The sequence below is a fragment of the Amphiprion ocellaris genome, chromosome 24 (genome assembly GCF_022539595.1).
Source record: "Amphiprion ocellaris isolate individual 3 ecotype Okinawa chromosome 24, ASM2253959v1, whole genome shotgun sequence".
Classification (NCBI taxonomy): domain Eukaryota; kingdom Metazoa; phylum Chordata; class Actinopteri; family Pomacentridae; genus Amphiprion; species Amphiprion ocellaris.
In genome coordinates, this window is record NC_072789.1 from 16,817,711 (window position 1) to 16,834,108 (window position 16,398).

A 16,398-nucleotide genomic window follows, 5' to 3' on the forward strand; every position below is an offset into this window, starting at 1 on the left:
GAACTGCTCAAGAAACAAGAAGAGACAGAACATGGGATCCAAAAGAAAAACAAAAAGAGATTCTGTAAGTTTTTCAGGAGGACCAAAGACAGACAGAGCAACCAAAAAAAGACTGAAGAGGTGATTGGGGAGAGAGAAGAACCACAGGAGCAGGAGAAGAAGGCAAAGAAGAAGAAGAGCTTCTGGAGTTGGTTCAAGAGCAACAGGAAGGTGGAGGAGGCTGCTGGTAGCTCAGCTTAGCCTCCTCCTCCTCTCCAACATCTCTCACCTTCATCCTCTATTCCATCTTGTATCTTCCTCATCCCCCCTACTCTCCTACCACTACTACCTATCCACTTATTATTTCTTGATAATTGGTATTTTCGATTGGCTAATTAATTAATAAGGCATTAACCTTAGTGGGCAAAAAAAAAAAAAAAGATTAAGAAAACAGAGAAGAAAGTGTCCCGTGACACTCAGACATCATAATATTATATAGTATTCAGTGAAACTAATCCTTTATTAGGAAGAGGCCTCACTGTAAATGGCAGGTTTCTGTCAGCAAATAGCTTCTCATGATGTTCGTTCAACAAATCGGTGATTGAGTTTCTCAATTAACCAAAAAAAAAAAAAAAAAAACCAGATATGTTGTCGACATCAGCCCTAAAAAGCCCACATTAGTTAATCACTATTTCTATCCATCCCCACTACCCCCTATTCCTCCTTTCCTTTCCTTTCCTTTCCTATCCCCCTCTAAAAAAATAAAAAAAAACAAAAAAATAAAAAAAAATCATATAATATTTCTGCATGTGTGTGTATCAGATCTGAAGACTTCACGTCTCATTTCAGAGTTTTCAGGTTTCTGAAGATTCTGAAAATGAACTGAATTTGATTTATTTTCAGGTGATGCTGCTTCTAAATATTCCAAGGACTATTTTCAGAGGAGACTATCTTAAATCATCAAGTTTTAAATATTTTGAAGAGGAATTTTTGAGAGTTCATTGTTTTTATGAGTCTTCACAGATAATCTGACTTTTTACTTTTCGTATTGTTGGATTTATTTTGGAGTGTTTTATGCTGTGATTAGTCCTGCTGTTTTATTCTGTACAATATGATGATTGTTCTGTACTTTTATAATATCCTGTGCAATATTATTCTGTGTACATATACTAGGAGGACATGTGCTCATCAGTATTTTTCTGTTTAAATAAAATTTGTGCAATATAGATAATAACTTGTGCAATATTAATACTTATGTCAACATTTTCATTTGTGAAAGAATCTGTGCAGTACCACTGGCATGTGCAATAACGTTATTCTTATTATCAGTACTTAAGTATATCTTGTATTATTTTGGTTATTTTGGTATTTTTGTACTATTTTTTCTAAATGTTTGCACTATCTTTGCTGTTGGAACAATGCAAACGTCCTCACTGCTGGATATAGAGGCTTATTTTGTCTTATCTTCTGAGACATTTATTCCAAATATTTCCACTGAATCCTGAGCGTCTAAGTGAGTCAGGAAGCATTTACAGAGATATGACCCTTCCCTGTCAAAGTGAAGACAGATTTTAACAAAACACAACATCTCACTTCAACTTTTACTTCTCTTACTTCAACATTTATCTCTCTTCTCTACTCTATTGCTGCAGCATCATTTCTCTTTACTTTTAAACTCTTTCCTCTCTTTAACCCTATAAAACTTTTTCTTTTTAACTCTGACCTCAGCTTTTATTCTCCTCTATTCATCTTCTCTGTACTACTCCCCATTTTTTCTTTCTATGCGCAATAAACCCCAATTTAGACCGAACATTATTTTAAACCTCAACACATCCTGGAATAGATTCTTTACAGTGCAGCCAACCAGTATAAACACCCAGAGCTTCCATGAACAAACCAGCGCCCCATAGAATGTGAGAAAAATATTCTCACCTTGACCGGTCCTTTGGTGCAGTAGAAGGTCTGCTGAAACTGTTGATGAACTGGCTTCTGTAGGCTACAAGCAGATCCTGCTGACAACGCCAAGTTTTCTCCTGGTTTCTCTTAGACATCGAGGATGTGCAGATGTTGAAGAAAACATCTGTTGACACTGACTTGCTTAACAATAAGTTTATTATAAAGAAGAACAGCATCGATCAGACAGAGAGACTGACTGGGAGGATTCAGAGCCAATATGAACCTCCCCGAATGATAACCGAAGGTCTCTTTTATATGCTTTGGACAAGTATGAGGTCACAACATATATTTCCTATTTAGAAGACATGTGGTCATAGAACAAGACCCTACTGATCAACCTCCTATCATTAAGACGCCCAAAGAGCCATTAGGGCCCCTGAGATCAATTATCATGACCTGGACATAATGACTCTCAATCTAATCTCAGCAATGACTTCCTTCAGCAGAAGAACACATTCTATTCTGACAAGCAACATATATTTCAGATCAAAACAACATATATTTCAGATCAAAGCAACATATATTTCAGATCAAAGCAACATATATTTCAGATCAAAACAACATATATTTCAGATCAAAACAACATATATTTCAGATCAAAACAACATATATTTCAGATCAAAGCAACATATATTTCAGATCAAAGCAACATATATTTCAGATCAAAACAACATATATTTCAGATCAAAACAACATATATTTCAGATCAAAGCAACATATATTTCAGATCAAAACAACATATATTTCAGATCAAAGCAACATATATTTCAGATCAAAACAACATATATTTCAGATCAAAACAACATATATTTCAGATCAAAACAACATATATTTCAGATCAAAGCAAAATATATTTCAGATCAAAACAACATATATTTCAGATCAAAGCAACATATATTTCAGATCAAAGCAACATATATTTCAGATCAAAACAACATATATTTCAGATCAAAACAACATATATTTCAGATCAAAGCAACATATATTTCAGATCAAAGCAACATATATTTCAGATCAAAGCAACATATATTTCAGATCAAAACAACATATATTTCAGATCAAAGCAAAATATATTTCAGATCAAAGCAACATATATTTCAGATCAAAACAACATATATTTCAGATCAGACACTACAATAGACCTTGTGCTGTAATCAATGTCTAACTTAGTTTTTATTTTCATTGCAGTGGTTGATTTTTCCTGAACAAGATCAATGATTTTTTTAATACGTCTTTCTCCTATTTTCTTTGGTCTACCTGTGGGTTTGAAACTATTATAACTTTCTTTTTTATTCAGTGAATTACTAATAACACACTTTGATCTTCATGTTTGTTTGCTTATTTGTTGATAAGTGGAATTTAATTTTCCATGTTGAATAATCACAGCTTTTTCTTCTTCAGACAAGGTTTATCCTCTTCCATGGCAACAATGAATTGTAAAAATGAAAATAGAAAAATATCTTTTGTAAAGCAGTAAAACTGATGTTTTTATTTTTGTTCTCATCTTTTATTTGCCATTGAACTAAATAAAGCCCTAAAAGCAAATATAAAGAACTACAAAGACTGTAACAAAAAACTACATATTTTTAGTAGTGAAAAGACTCAGAAATAAAACTTGAAAATATATGATATTCTGCATTTTAATTTATATCTGTTCTTATTATTACAGTCAGTGACTGAGTAAAACGTGAACAATATAAAGTTATGAACTTTAACTTCTTTCTGATTTTTCTCTGAACAATAAAAAATAAAGTGTGATTCCAAAGTGTGACGGTTAGATCAACATAAACTACTAATATCCTGTTTAACTGCTATAGAACCATCAGAGCAGCAGATTCTAAAGTCTGGTCCAGATAAGGAGCTCTACAGTGAGGCTGACCGTCCATCATAGCTGTCTAACCTGGACGCTCACATCTCTGGAACCGTTGGAGCTCATTTTTAATCAGGTTCATCTGGATAAACTCACCACAGATTTGATGTTTTTAGAACGACTTTCTCACCTGAAATCATCTGAAAACTACATTTTGTGTCACAATAACAGTAGTATTCCCAAAATACTTGTGTTTCCTCTGAAAGTTTCCTCCTGGGTCTTTGCTGCTGGTCTAAATGCATTGTGGGTTATTTGGCTCCAAGTCCACACTAGTCTGGTCTGATGATCCTCCATAATGTGGGCGGAGCCAGAACACATCCAGGTATTTCATCTGTTCTTGATCAGATGCTACTTTGAACTGGATCAGTACTTGGTCTCTGACTGATGACGTTTTAGAAGAACACCAGAACTCAAGTACAGACCAGTACGGTCTAGTCCTGATTGATGAGCCAAAACACCAGCAGAGCATTCTGGGATTTGTAGTAATAACAGTACATGTGCTCTATAATACCAGCTCTAGTAGTCATCTGGTTTTGCATCACGGTCCAAATATAATTACATTGCAGGCCAGAGTTTGACACCTATGATTTAGAGCATTTTCTTCATGGTATAAACCTGACATTGTGTTGCAGGAGACGCTGCTATTGGAGAGGCTGTCATTGGCTTTTTTCTCTCTACATGCATGGAAAAGCTGCAGTCAGGGTTTGTGTCTTGTGTCTGTGGCTTCCTCACAAATGTTGACTTTATTTTAGGTGACAGGAAAGATTTTTGAACACCATGTTTCTATGATGTGTTGATGCATCACTGTGCTAACAATGCAGTCTGACAACTATTCCCTCACATTCACACCTAGAGGCAGTGAAGACTCACTAATATTAACCTGCATGTTATTGTGTTGTGGGAGGAAGCCTGTTGTTTATTGTTTGTGTGTTTTTTATGTCTTCAGCAGCACACTCCAGCATTCCAAGGGTTTTTGAAGGAGAGCCTGAGCATTTAGTCCCCTCAGCCTCTCACTTTGTTGTGGAAAGTGATGTGTTCCTCATGCAGGGAGAATGTTAGGCCACTCCTTTCTTCATGTGTCTTCAGGACTCAGCAGCACACTATGTTTGACCAACGGACAACAGGCAGGTCAGCGTTGCAATTGTGGGACTGTACCAGTTGGTGGCGGTAATGCACCAAGAGGTTGTTTGCTAACCGCTATTAAAACTCAAAAGAAGTCTAATCGCCGTAGAGTTCATGGCTGCCGGGCAAAGTGAAACGCTAGTTGTATGTGATGAACTCAGGACGTTTCAGCAGTCGTGGGAGGAAGAATTTGCGTTTGTGGAGGTAAATAACAAGCCAGTGTGCCTTCTTTGCCAGAAACAGTCCATTTCAGAACGTGCTAATCTCCAGCGTTACCATGAACAATTTCTGTGAATAATGCACAGCTATGGATCATTCCAGAATGGGAGGACATTTGGGCTTCAACATTTTTGAGAAATAAACCTTCTCTTTTTCTATTTTCTGCTACATATTCATCAAAAAGTATGTAATAAACTATCAAAAGCTTGATTGACTCAGCTTACACATCAATGGTGCCATTTTATTCCATGTTTTATTTGTTGTTTGCTAACCCCACTCTAATCACAGTAACAGGGTTGCTAATCCATGCTAATGTTAGCTTTTTCTCAGGAGCAGAAGCTAGGTAGATATTTAGCTAGCTGTTACTGCTGACCAAGAGGACAAACCTACTGATGGAAAACAGTAAGAAGAATTTAAATTCCAGCGTATCATGTGATTCACTGTTTTCTTCTTCTACCAGCTAAGAAAGGTTCTGCTAACAGGGTTGTTGTGGGACACACGTTCCATGCATAATACTTATTTAAAATATGTGATGTTCATTTAAAAAAATGTTCCCACAATTGCAAGAGACATCAATGAAAAAATAATACCAAAAAAGGGAGATTTAAAGGTTTAAATTTCATTTTGACTGTTTTATTTGAGATTCAATGTAGTTATCAGGGGTGGGACGAGAAAAATATCATTTTAGGGGGAACTCCAGACTTATTTGGTATTTTAAAAACTATTTTAAAACATTATTTTCTCCTATTGTTTTTAGATTTGGTCTCAGGACAAGTAACTTCACACAACAACTGCATGTTTTAATATTTTGTACATGTAATGTCCTCCAATTCTGGAATGACACATAAGTTATTTAATTTCATTTCCTTATACCTCATGGCTCAAAAAAAAAAAAGATAGATCACCAAAACAGCTGCGTTTACAATCAGAGTCAGCTTTATTGGCCAGATATGTACACAACATAAAGGGAATTTGGATTCAGCCATTGGTGTCACCCAAGGAATAAGGAAAGAGAATAATAAGATAACTATAGAAAGAAGAAAAAAATGATAGTAGGGATAAAAATAAAGATTAAAAAAGTATATCCAGATATTTACATATATAAAAATATATATATATATATATATATAAGCACAGTAGTGCAAAATGATAATTGCTACATGCTACTTAAAATATTTTGTTATAGAATATTACCTTAATTATTTAAATGTCTTTTATATAATTCAGTCGTATTAAATTATTCATTTTTAGACTGTGACCCACGCAAACAGAGATATTTTTCTGTGAGCAATGTGAAGTTGAGTAGCTCTGATGTAGAGCAATGAAATTAGAGCAATAAACTTCTCTTTGGTCCTGCATGTGTCCTACTTTCCAAGAAAATAATTCTATTAATTTAACACACAAATCCACAACTACGGATTTCCTGCTGATTTGAAGCATCTTTCCTATTAGCTGCAGACAAACGTGGACATGATCAAACCTCTGGTGAAGGCAGCATCCCGCCCCGGTAACTGTATTCTCATGTCAAAAACTAAAGCCTGAGCATGAAATAATGTCTTGTAAACCTAAATCCTGATTAGATGCTTGTGTGTCAGACATGAACAGCACCTGGAGGAACCTTTAATCCTATTTTCCTGAATCCAGCAGACAGTGTTTTGTTGTTCAAGCTGCTGACTGAAGCTTTTTTCTCATTAGGAAACAAATTGCAGCGTTTTCAGTAACCGCGGTCGTCAATGCTGTGATTTTATGTCTGTTTTGTTTAGATAAATTCAGCAGCTGCAATGTAAACAGAGTTAAATTAGAAAGAGTAAATGAAGCATTAAGTGAAAGCAAGAGTGAAGAGTTTTTTAGTTTTCATCAGGGTGTAGTGCAGAGCTCGGGGGCTTTGCTGGGCTGTTTGACCTGAAGGCTGCAGGATTTGGGACAGATGGAGTTGGGACCAAGCTGAAGGTGTAATTTCAGTTCATTGAATCTAAACATTTAGGTAATTAAGAGGATATGTTAGGTGATAAACAGTAATCCTCCCTTTGTTAAACATTGTGATTTTTTTCAATCAGTAATTTGTTGTCACTGTTTAAAAATTTGGGGCCAGAAAGTGTCCCAACTGCAAGAGTTTTGCTTCAAAAATGATTTCTTTCTTCATCAGATGGTCCAGGCCTGCAGGCAGCTTGACGGTCTTGGTCAGGACCTGGTGGCCATGTGTGTGAACGATGTTCTCGCTCAGGCTGTCGAGCCGCTCTTCTTCCTCCGTGACTTTACCTGCATCAGGCTGGACATCGATGTAGCCGCCTCAGTGGTCAGCGGCATCGCAAAGGCCTGTGAGAAGGCTGGATGTGCTCTGCTGGGTAACCATTACCTGAGTCATGTCATGTTTAGTATTTGCTGACACCTTTTTCCTAGATAATAAACACTTAAATGTATATGTAGCTGTAGTATCTGTCTGTGCCACCAGCTGGAGCCTTTTGCTGTTTAATTTTGTAGCAACAAGGGCAGGTGGGTAGTTCCATGCTGGCAACTAAAACCCACCTTGTTTCCACGTGTCCATAAATCTGTATAATAAGTGGACTACGCCCCCTGATGTTCAACACAAGGGATAAACCTAAGCACAGTTGTCTCATCAGTTTTTACTGTCCAGTTGCAGGATGTACAAAGAAATACAATATATGTATGTTCTGTAAACTAACTCCACTATTTTATGATGACACATTTACACAATTTACTGTCAACATAGTTAAACTACTCAATAGTAATTAATTTTTTCCACTTCCTGGTCCAACAGACGGCAGAGTTTTGCAAACATGACATTCCCATCAGCCTTATTTGTGTTTAGTGCTAATTATAAAATGTTAGCAAGGTGTTAAACATTTCGTGTAAAGATATTTCTTTAACAAAAAAGATAAATTAATGCCTATTCAGGTCTTAACTGTAAAAAAAAAAAAAAAAAAAAAACCTGATCGAAACTAAATAATTTCCACATCTAAAAATCTAACCACTAAATTCAAATAATTAGTAAATAATTTCTAGGTATTTGCCTTTTTTGAAAGAATTATGTATATGAAATTTAGTGTGGTTTTTTTTTTGCAATTTTTCCCATGTATTGCTAATGTCCCCTTGTGGGACTAATAAAGGATATTCTGTTCAGTTCTGTTCTATTAATTACAGATAATATCTCATGAAATCTCTGGAAAAGTATTAAATGACACTTAGAGTGTGAATATATATATGTATGTTATAACATAATTTATTTCTTGCAATATTTTACCATATTGCACTTTGTGCTATATTTAAATCATCAAAAATATTGCTATTTTGCAGATATTTGTTGTCTTTTTACAGAAAGATTACCTATATGAATGAATAAAAACTGGAAAAATATTTTTAAAGTTATTTTGCAAAATTTTCCTGTTCTGTTTAATTAAAGATAATAGTAAAAATCTAATAAAATCTTAGAAAATAAAAAGTGACATGCTGACTGCTGGATCCCTCAATTTCATTTCAGATTGCTGAAATATATTTTGTTTTGATTTTGACTGTAAAAAAGAACAATAAAATTATACCATCATTTTGAATAACTGTCATAACGTCATAAAGTCTGTATTTTTAAAGAAGTAATTCTAAGTTAAAAAAAATATAAAGTAGTAAAATATTACATAAGATAATGAATTACTGCACATTATAATACCACGCTGTACATGAAAGTTAAATATTGTACATGTAATTAAAATATTTCACCCAAAATTGAAATATTACACATTTACATCAAATTGTGCAAACTGTTGCATTGTGGGTAATGTAGGCGTTGGGTTTTGACAGAGAAGAAAGATGTGTAGGAAAACAAATATATCTCTGGTTCTGCTTTATCGATTTTGATTCTTTATTGTAAATATTTCTAAAACATCAGTACAAAAATGTTGCAGAAATGCAGAGTAGAAGTGAAGACCTTGTTCAACTGAAACTTAAATTCCACTTAAAATCTATATTTTTACTAGAAAGAATGCTCCTGTAGATTTAGTAAACTACAAGTGATGAACAAAACTGGCACCAAATATAAGAAAATGGAGACTTTTCTTAGCAGTAGCTGCTGGTAATCATATACAGTAGATAAAATCACATATAATACATGAGGTCAGAGTTTTCTGAGGAAAACATGGTGGATTCATGTGTTTCTTTTTTGAGATTATTGCTGGGAACTGACATTCTTTTATTGTAGACATTAGTGTATCTGCAAATAAGCTTTCATTCACATTACTGAAATAAAATAAGTGAATTAAATTACAGCTAAGATAGAAGAGTAAAAAGCAACACTGGTAATTGAACTGAGGTAATAAATAACATGGAGAATATGCAGGAACAGAAAGAAATATTTTTGAGGGTTTTTTTATTTTTTTAGGGATTTTTTGCTGGGATTTGGGGTTTAATAGAGGGAGTAGATAGAGGAAAAGGGTGATGGGGTGAAGTAGGAAGAAGATGGGGTGAGGTTGAGGAGGTGAGGAAGGTTTTTTTTGGATGATAGAGGGAGAATGGAGAGGTGAAGATGAGATGGAGGATGGAGAGGTGAAGATGAGATGGAGGAAGGATGGGGAAGGTAGAGGCAGAAGGAGGATGAGAGTTGAAGGAGGGAGAAAAAGGGGGAGTGGAGGGTGAGGAAGGGGTGAGTCAGAGGAAGCTCATCAGCCTCGTCCACATCAGGACTTCCTGAACATCCAGCTCCAGCAGCCCACCTTCTTCTTCTTCTTCCTCTTGTTTTGCTCCTTTTCTTGCTGCTTCGCCTCCAGGTCTTGAATCTCTTGCTGCAGCTTCATCTTGGCTTCTTGCAGCTCTTTGTTTCTGTCGTCTGTTTCTGTTTTCTGCTGCTTCAGTTCTTGGTTCTCGTTATGCAGATTCTCATGCTTCACCTCCATTTCTGTCTTTTCCTGCTCCAGTTCTTTTTTCTTGTCCTGGAGTCCTGTATTCTCTTCTTCTAGCTTTGTCTTTTCTTTCTCGTCCTCCAATTCTGGAATGACACATAAGTTATTTAATTTCATTTCGTTATACCTCATGGCTCAAAAAAAAAAAAGATAGATCACCAAAACAGCTGCGTTTACAATCAGAGTCAGCTTTATTGGCCAGATATGTACACAACATAAAGGGAATTTGGATTCAGCCATTGGTGTCACCCAAGGAATAAGGAAAGAGAATAATAAGATAACTATAGAAAGAAGAAAAAAATGATAGTAGGGATAAAAATAAAGATTAAAAAAGTATATCCAGATATTTACATATATAAAAATATATATATATATATATATATATATATATATATATAAGCACAGTAGTGCAAAATGATAATTGCTACATGCTACTTAAAATATTTTGTTATAGAATATTACCTTAATTATTTAAATGTCTTTTATATAATTCAGTCGTATTAAATTATTCATTTTTAGACTGTGACTCACGCAAACAGAGATATTTTTCTGTGAGCAATGTGAAGTTGAGTAGCTCTGATGTAGAGCAATGAAATTAGAGCAATAAACTTCTCTTTGGTCCTGCATGTGTCCTACTTTCCAAGAAAATAATTCTATTAATTTAACACACAAATCCACAACTACGGATTTCCTGCTGATTTGAAGCATCTTTCCTATTAGCTGCAGACAAACGTGGACATGATCAAACCTCTGGTGAAGGCAGCATCCCGCCCCGGTAACTGTATTCTCATGTCAAAAACTAAAGCCTGAGCATGAAATAATGTCTTGTAAACCTAAATCCTGATTAGATGCTTGTGTGTCAGACATGAACAGCACCTGGAGGAACCTTTAATCCTATTTTCCTGAATCCAGCAGACAGTGTTTTGTTGTTCAAGCTGCTGACTGAAGCTTTTTTCTCATTAGGAAACAAATTGCAGCGTTTTCAGTAACCGCGGTCGTCAATGCTGTGATTTTATGTCTGTTTTGTTTAGATAAATTCAGCAGCTGCAATGTAAACAAAGTTAAATTAGAAAGAGTAAATGAAGCATTAAGTGAAAGCAAGAGTGAAGAGTTTTTTAGTTTTCATCAGGGTGTAGTGCAGAGCTCGGGGGCTTTGCTGGGCTGTTTGACCTGAAGGCTGCAGGATTTGGGACAGATGGAGTTGGGACCAAGCTGAAGGTGTAATTTCAGTTCATTGAATCTAAACATTTAGGTAATTAAGAGGATATGTCAGGTGATGAACAGTAATCCTCCCTCTGTTAAACATTGTGATTTTTTTCAATCAGTAATTTGTTGTCACTGTTTAAAAATTTGGGGCCAGAAAGTGTCCCAACTGCAAGAGTTTTGCTTCAAAAATGATTTCTTTCTTCATCAGATGGTCCAGGCCTGCAGGCAGCTTGACGGTCTTGGTCAGGACCTGGTGGCCATGTGTGTGAACGATGTTCTCGCTCAGGCTGTCGAGCCGCTCTTCTTCCTCCGTGACTTTACCTGCATCAGGCTGGACATCGATGTAGCCGCCTCAGTGGTCAGCGGCATCGCAAAGGCCTGTGAGAAGGCTGGATGTGCTCTGCTGGGTAACCATTACCTGAGTCATGTCATGTTTAGTATTTGCTAACACCTTTTTCCTAGATAATAAACACTTAAATGTATATGTAGCTGTAGTATCTGTCTGTGCCACCAGCTGGAGCCTTTTGCGGTTTAATTTTGTAGCAACAAGGGCAGGTGGGTAGTTCCATGCTGGCAACTAAAACCCACCTTGTTTCCACGTGTCCATAAATCTGTATAATAAGTGGACTACGCCCCCTGATGTTCAACACAAGGGATAAACCTAAGCACAGTTGTCTCATCAGTTTTTACTGTCCAGTTGCAGGATGTACAAAGAAATACAATATATGTATGTTCTGTAAACTAACTCCACTATTTTATGATGACACATTTACACAATTTACTGTCAACATAGTTAAACTACTCAATAGTAATTAATTTTTTCCACTTCCTGGTCCAACAGACGGCAGAGTTTTGCAAACATGACATTCCCATCAGCCTTATTTGTGTTTAGTGCTAATTATAAAATGTTAGCAAGGTGTTAAACATTTCGTGTAAAGATATTTCTTTAAGAAAAAAGATAAATTAATGCCTATTCAGGTCTTAACTGTAAAAAAAAAAAAAAAAAAAAAAAACCTGATCGAAACTAAATAATTTCCACATCTAAAAATCTAACCACTAAATTCAAATAATTAGTAAATAATTTCTAGGTATTTGCCTTTTTTGAAAGAATTATGTATATGAAATTTAGTGTGGTTTTTTTTTGCAATTTTTCCCATGTATTGCTAATGTCCCCTTGTGGGACTAATAAAGGATATTCTGTTCAGTTCTGTTCTATTAATTACAGATAATATCTCATGAAATCTCTGGAAAAGTATTAAATGACACTTAGAGTGTGAATATATATATGTATGTTATAACATAATTTATTTCTTGCAATATTTTACCATATTGCACTTTGTGCTATATTTAAATCATCAAAAATATTGCTATTTTGCAGATATTTGTTGTCTTTTTACAGAAAGATTACCTATATGAATGAATAAAAACTGGAAAAATATTTTTAAAGTTATTTTGCAAAATTTTCCTGTTCTGTTTAATTAAAGATAATAGTAAAAATCTAATAAAATCTTAGAAAATAAAAAGTGACATGCTGACTGCTGGATCCCTCAATTTCATTTCAGATTGCTGAAATATATTTTGTTTTGATTTTGACTGTAAAAAAGAACAATAAAATTATACCATCATTTTGAATAACTGTCATAACGTCATAAAGTCTGTATTTTTAAAGAAGTAATTCTAAGTTAAAAAAAATATAAAGTAGTAAAATATTACATAAGATAATGAATTACTGCACATTATAATACCACGCTGTACATGAAAGTTAAATATTGTACATGTAATTATAATATTTCACCCAAAATTGAAATATTACACATTTACATCAAATTGTGCAAACTGTTGCATTGTGGGTAATGTAGGCGTTGGGTTTTGACAGAGAAGAAAGATGTGTAGGAAAACAAATATATCTCTGGTTCTGCTTTATCGATTTTGATTCTTTATTGTAAATATTTCTAAAACATCAGTACAAAAATGTTGCAGAAATGCAGAGTAGAAGTGAAGACCTTGTTCAACTGAAACTTAAATTCCACTTAAAATCTATATTTTTACTAGAAAGAATGCTCCTGTAGATTTAGTAAACTACAAGTGATGAACAAAACTGGCACCAAATATAAGAAAATGGAGACTTTTCTTAGCAGTAGGTGCTGGTAATCATATACAGTAGATAAAATCACATATAATACATGAGGTCAGAGTTTTCTGAGGAAAACATGGTGGATTCATGTGTTTCTTTTTTGAGATTATTGCTGGGAACTGACATTCTTTTATTGTAGACATTAGTGTATCTGCAAATAAGCTTTCATTCACATTACTGAAATAAAATAAGTGAATTAAATTACAGCTAAAATAGAAGAGTAAAAAGCAACACTGGTAATTGAACTGAGGTAATAAATAACATGGAGAATATGCAGGAACAGAAAGAAATATTTTTGAGGGTTTTTTTATTTTTTTAGGGATTTTTTGCTGGGATTTTGGGTTTAATAGAGGGAGTAGATAGAGGAAAAGGGTGATGGGGTGAGGTAGGAAGAAGATGGGGTGAGGTTGAGGAGGTGAGGAAGGTTTTTTTTGGATGATAGAGGGAGAATGGAGAGGTGAAGATGAGATGGAGGATGGAGAGGTGAAGATGAGATGGAGGAAGGATGGGGAAGGTGGAGGCAGAAGGAGGATGAGAGTTGAAGGAGGGAGAAAAAGGGGGAGTGGAGGGTGAGGAAGGGGTGAGTCAGAGGAAGCTCATCAGCCTCGTCCACATCAGGACTTCCTGAACATCCAGCTCCAGCAGCCCACCTTCTTCTTCTTCTTCCTCTTGTTTTGCTCCTTTTCTTGCTGCTTCGCCTCCAGGTCTTGAATCTCTTGCTGCAGCTTCATCTTGGCTTCTTGCAGCTCTTTGTTTCTGTCGTCTGTTTCTGTTTTCTGCTGCTTCAGTTCTTGGTTCTCGTTATGCAGATTCTCATGCTTCACCTCCATTTCTGTCTTTTCCTGCTCCAGTTCTTTTTTCTTGTCCTGGAGTCCTGTATTCTCTTCTTCTAGCTTTGTCTTTTCTTTCTCCAGTTTGACAATCTTTCCCTGGATTTCCAGTTTTTCTTCTTCCAGGATCTCGCTCTTGTTCTCCATCTCTAGTTTCTTCATGTCTTTTTTAAAATTTTTCTTCTCCTCTTTCATCTTCACATAAGCCTCCTTCATTTTCTCCTTCACCTCATCCAGTTCTTTCTGTTTCTCGTCCAGAATCTTCCTCTGCTGCTCCACTTCTGTCTTCTCTTTGTTCACGTCTGCATTGTGAGCTTCTAGAAGTTTCTGAGTCTCTTCAAGTTCTTTCTTCTTAGCTTGCAGCTCTTTCTTCATCACCTCTGATGCTTGTTTTTCGTTCCACAGCTCTTTTCTGTCCTGCTGGAGCTCCTCCTCCTCGTCTTGCAGCTGGTAGTTCTTCTGCTCCAGCTGTTTCATGTTTCTCTGCACATCTTTTTTCAAATTGAGAAGTGAGATCTTCTCCATTTGCAGATCTTTCCTCTGCTGCTCGAGCTCTCTCTTATTTTTCTGGATCTCTTTTTTCTGCATCTCTAGAAGCATCTTTCCTTCTTGCAGTCCTTTGTCCTTCTCCTCAAGTGCTTTCTGGATTGTCAGGACTTCTGTTTTGTGCTTTTTCAGAAAGTTCTTCTCTTCTTCCAATTCTTTGCTCTTAAACTGGAGGTCTTTCTGATTTGTCTGGAGTTCTTCTTGCTGTTTCTCCAGAAAGAACTTCTCTTCTTGCAGTTCTTTGCCCTTCCGTTCAATCTCTTTCTGATTTGTCAGGACCTCTTGTTGCTGCTTCTTCAGAAAGATCTTCTCCTCTTGCAGCAGTTTCTTGTCTCTCTGCGCCTCTTCTCTTTCCTTGTCGAGGGCCTTTCTCTGATGTTGCAGCTCTTTATTGTCTTCCAGAGATTTATCTTCATCTCTCTGCAGGTTGTGGGCAGCTTTGAGAGCATCAGATAGACTCTGGTTCTCCTCTTTGAGTCTCAGGATCTCTTTGTCTTTAAGTTCCAGCTGCTCGTTCATCTCATCCACGTCGTCCATGTAGTCTCCCCAATTCATGGATGATGTTTTTCATATTGTCAATGGAGACCTCAAAGTCCTGTTGTTGTTCGGACTCGATGATGTTCTCCATGGGTTCTTTGGCCTCCTCGCTCTCTCTGAGCTTCATTTCCAGGACAGAGATTCTCTCCTGGTTCTGCTGGCGTTGGTCCTGTAGCTCCTTCTCTTTCTCCAGCAGAAGCTCCTCCAGGTGGCCGATCCTGGCTTTGGAGCTCAGCACCTTGTAGGAGTACTGCTGGTTCTCAGCCATGAGCTCCTTGATGCGAATGCTCATGTTGTGGTTGTGCTCTCTCAGGTAGTTGGTTTCTTCCTGAGAGGCGCCACGGGAGCTTTGGGGCCTAGCAGGGTTGTCGTGGTGCTGTTTGGGCCCACGGTAAGTGGTGCCCACCATCCCTCCTCGGCGGTTGGGATTGTACCTGTTAGCCATGGTACTGGGAAAAGTTCAACAGAGGTGTTGAAAATACAGAAAGTGTAACAACCTGCAGTAGTTGTAGGTGGTTGTAAAGGTTGTGGCTTCTTGAAGAACACTAAAGTTCTGGAAGAAGTTTGGTGGTTTTGTTGGTTTGCTGGATTCCTCGCTGTGGTTTCTTAGCTGTCGCTGGTTTGCTCGCAATGGTTGGTTCTGACAATTGACTGTTGGGTCTGGTGTTTAAATACTCTGCTGATATCACACGGTAACTGTGACATCATACATGATGTGTGACGTCAGAAAGCTGAGAGTTCCAGAATCCTCATTTCAAAAATAGACACCAAACTGAAATAAAGCAGAATTTTTCTTTAGCAGCTGAGACTGAAGAAGACATTGAAATCATTTCATTTATAAGCATCCATTTATTTATGTTCATGAACAACGGACATTAAATACAAAAGCATTATGGAAAAAAACAACATTAAAGACTTTATACCTTTTCATGCACACACATTAAGAATTACTCTCCTGTGTGATCTAATTCAATCCAATACAACAGCTTTGCCATAAATTCCTGCTTTCCATAAACTACTAAAACCATTTCAAATCATGGTTTTTCTGCTCCATCTCTGATTTGCTTGAAATTTTTTCTTATCATTAACCAT

At 36.3% G+C, this 16,398-nt stretch overlaps 3 protein-coding genes across 4 annotated transcripts; 2 read left to right on the plus strand and 1 right to left on the minus strand.

Annotated features, from left to right (window-relative positions):
* Positions 1 to 4,956: 4,956 nt before the first annotated feature.
* LOC111570003 (trifunctional purine biosynthetic protein adenosine-3-like) lies at positions 4,957 to 8,710 on the plus strand. 2 transcript variants are annotated; one of them, XM_035949208.2, is made up of 4 exons: positions 4,957 to 5,131; positions 6,599 to 6,653; positions 7,008 to 7,096; positions 7,293 to 8,710. In XM_035949208.2, the coding sequence occupies exons 1-4, from the start codon at positions 5,042 to 5,044 to the stop codon at positions 7,530 to 7,532; spliced, it is 474 nt and encodes a 157-aa protein (XP_035805101.2). In that variant the 5' UTR covers positions 4,957 to 5,041; the 3' UTR covers positions 7,533 to 8,710. The 2 variants fall into 2 exon arrangements, 1 of the variants encoding a protein (XP_035805101.2); XR_008600763.1 differs by lacking the exon at positions 6,599 to 6,653 and having other exon boundaries at positions 5,029 to 5,131; positions 7,293 to 7,342.
* Positions 8,711 to 9,722: 1,012 nt separating this feature from the next.
* LOC129348230 (trifunctional purine biosynthetic protein adenosine-3-like) lies at positions 9,723 to 12,888 on the plus strand. The gene is made up of 3 exons (XM_055008099.1): positions 9,723 to 9,731; positions 11,173 to 11,271; positions 11,468 to 12,888. Exons 1-3 carry the CDS (start codon positions 9,723 to 9,725, stop codon positions 11,705 to 11,707), a joined length of 348 nt encoding a protein of 115 aa, XP_054864074.1. The 3' UTR covers positions 11,708 to 12,888.
* A 638-nt stretch (positions 12,889 to 13,526) lies between these two features.
* On the minus strand, positions 13,527 to 15,288 carry LOC118470436 (golgin subfamily A member 6-like protein 22). Its single transcript, XM_055008100.1, has one exon. The coding sequence runs from the start codon at positions 15,286 to 15,288 to the stop codon at positions 14,008 to 14,010; it is 1,281 nt and encodes a 426-aa protein (XP_054864075.1). The 3' UTR covers positions 13,527 to 14,007.
* Between the last annotated feature and the right edge of the window lie 1,110 nt (positions 15,289 to 16,398).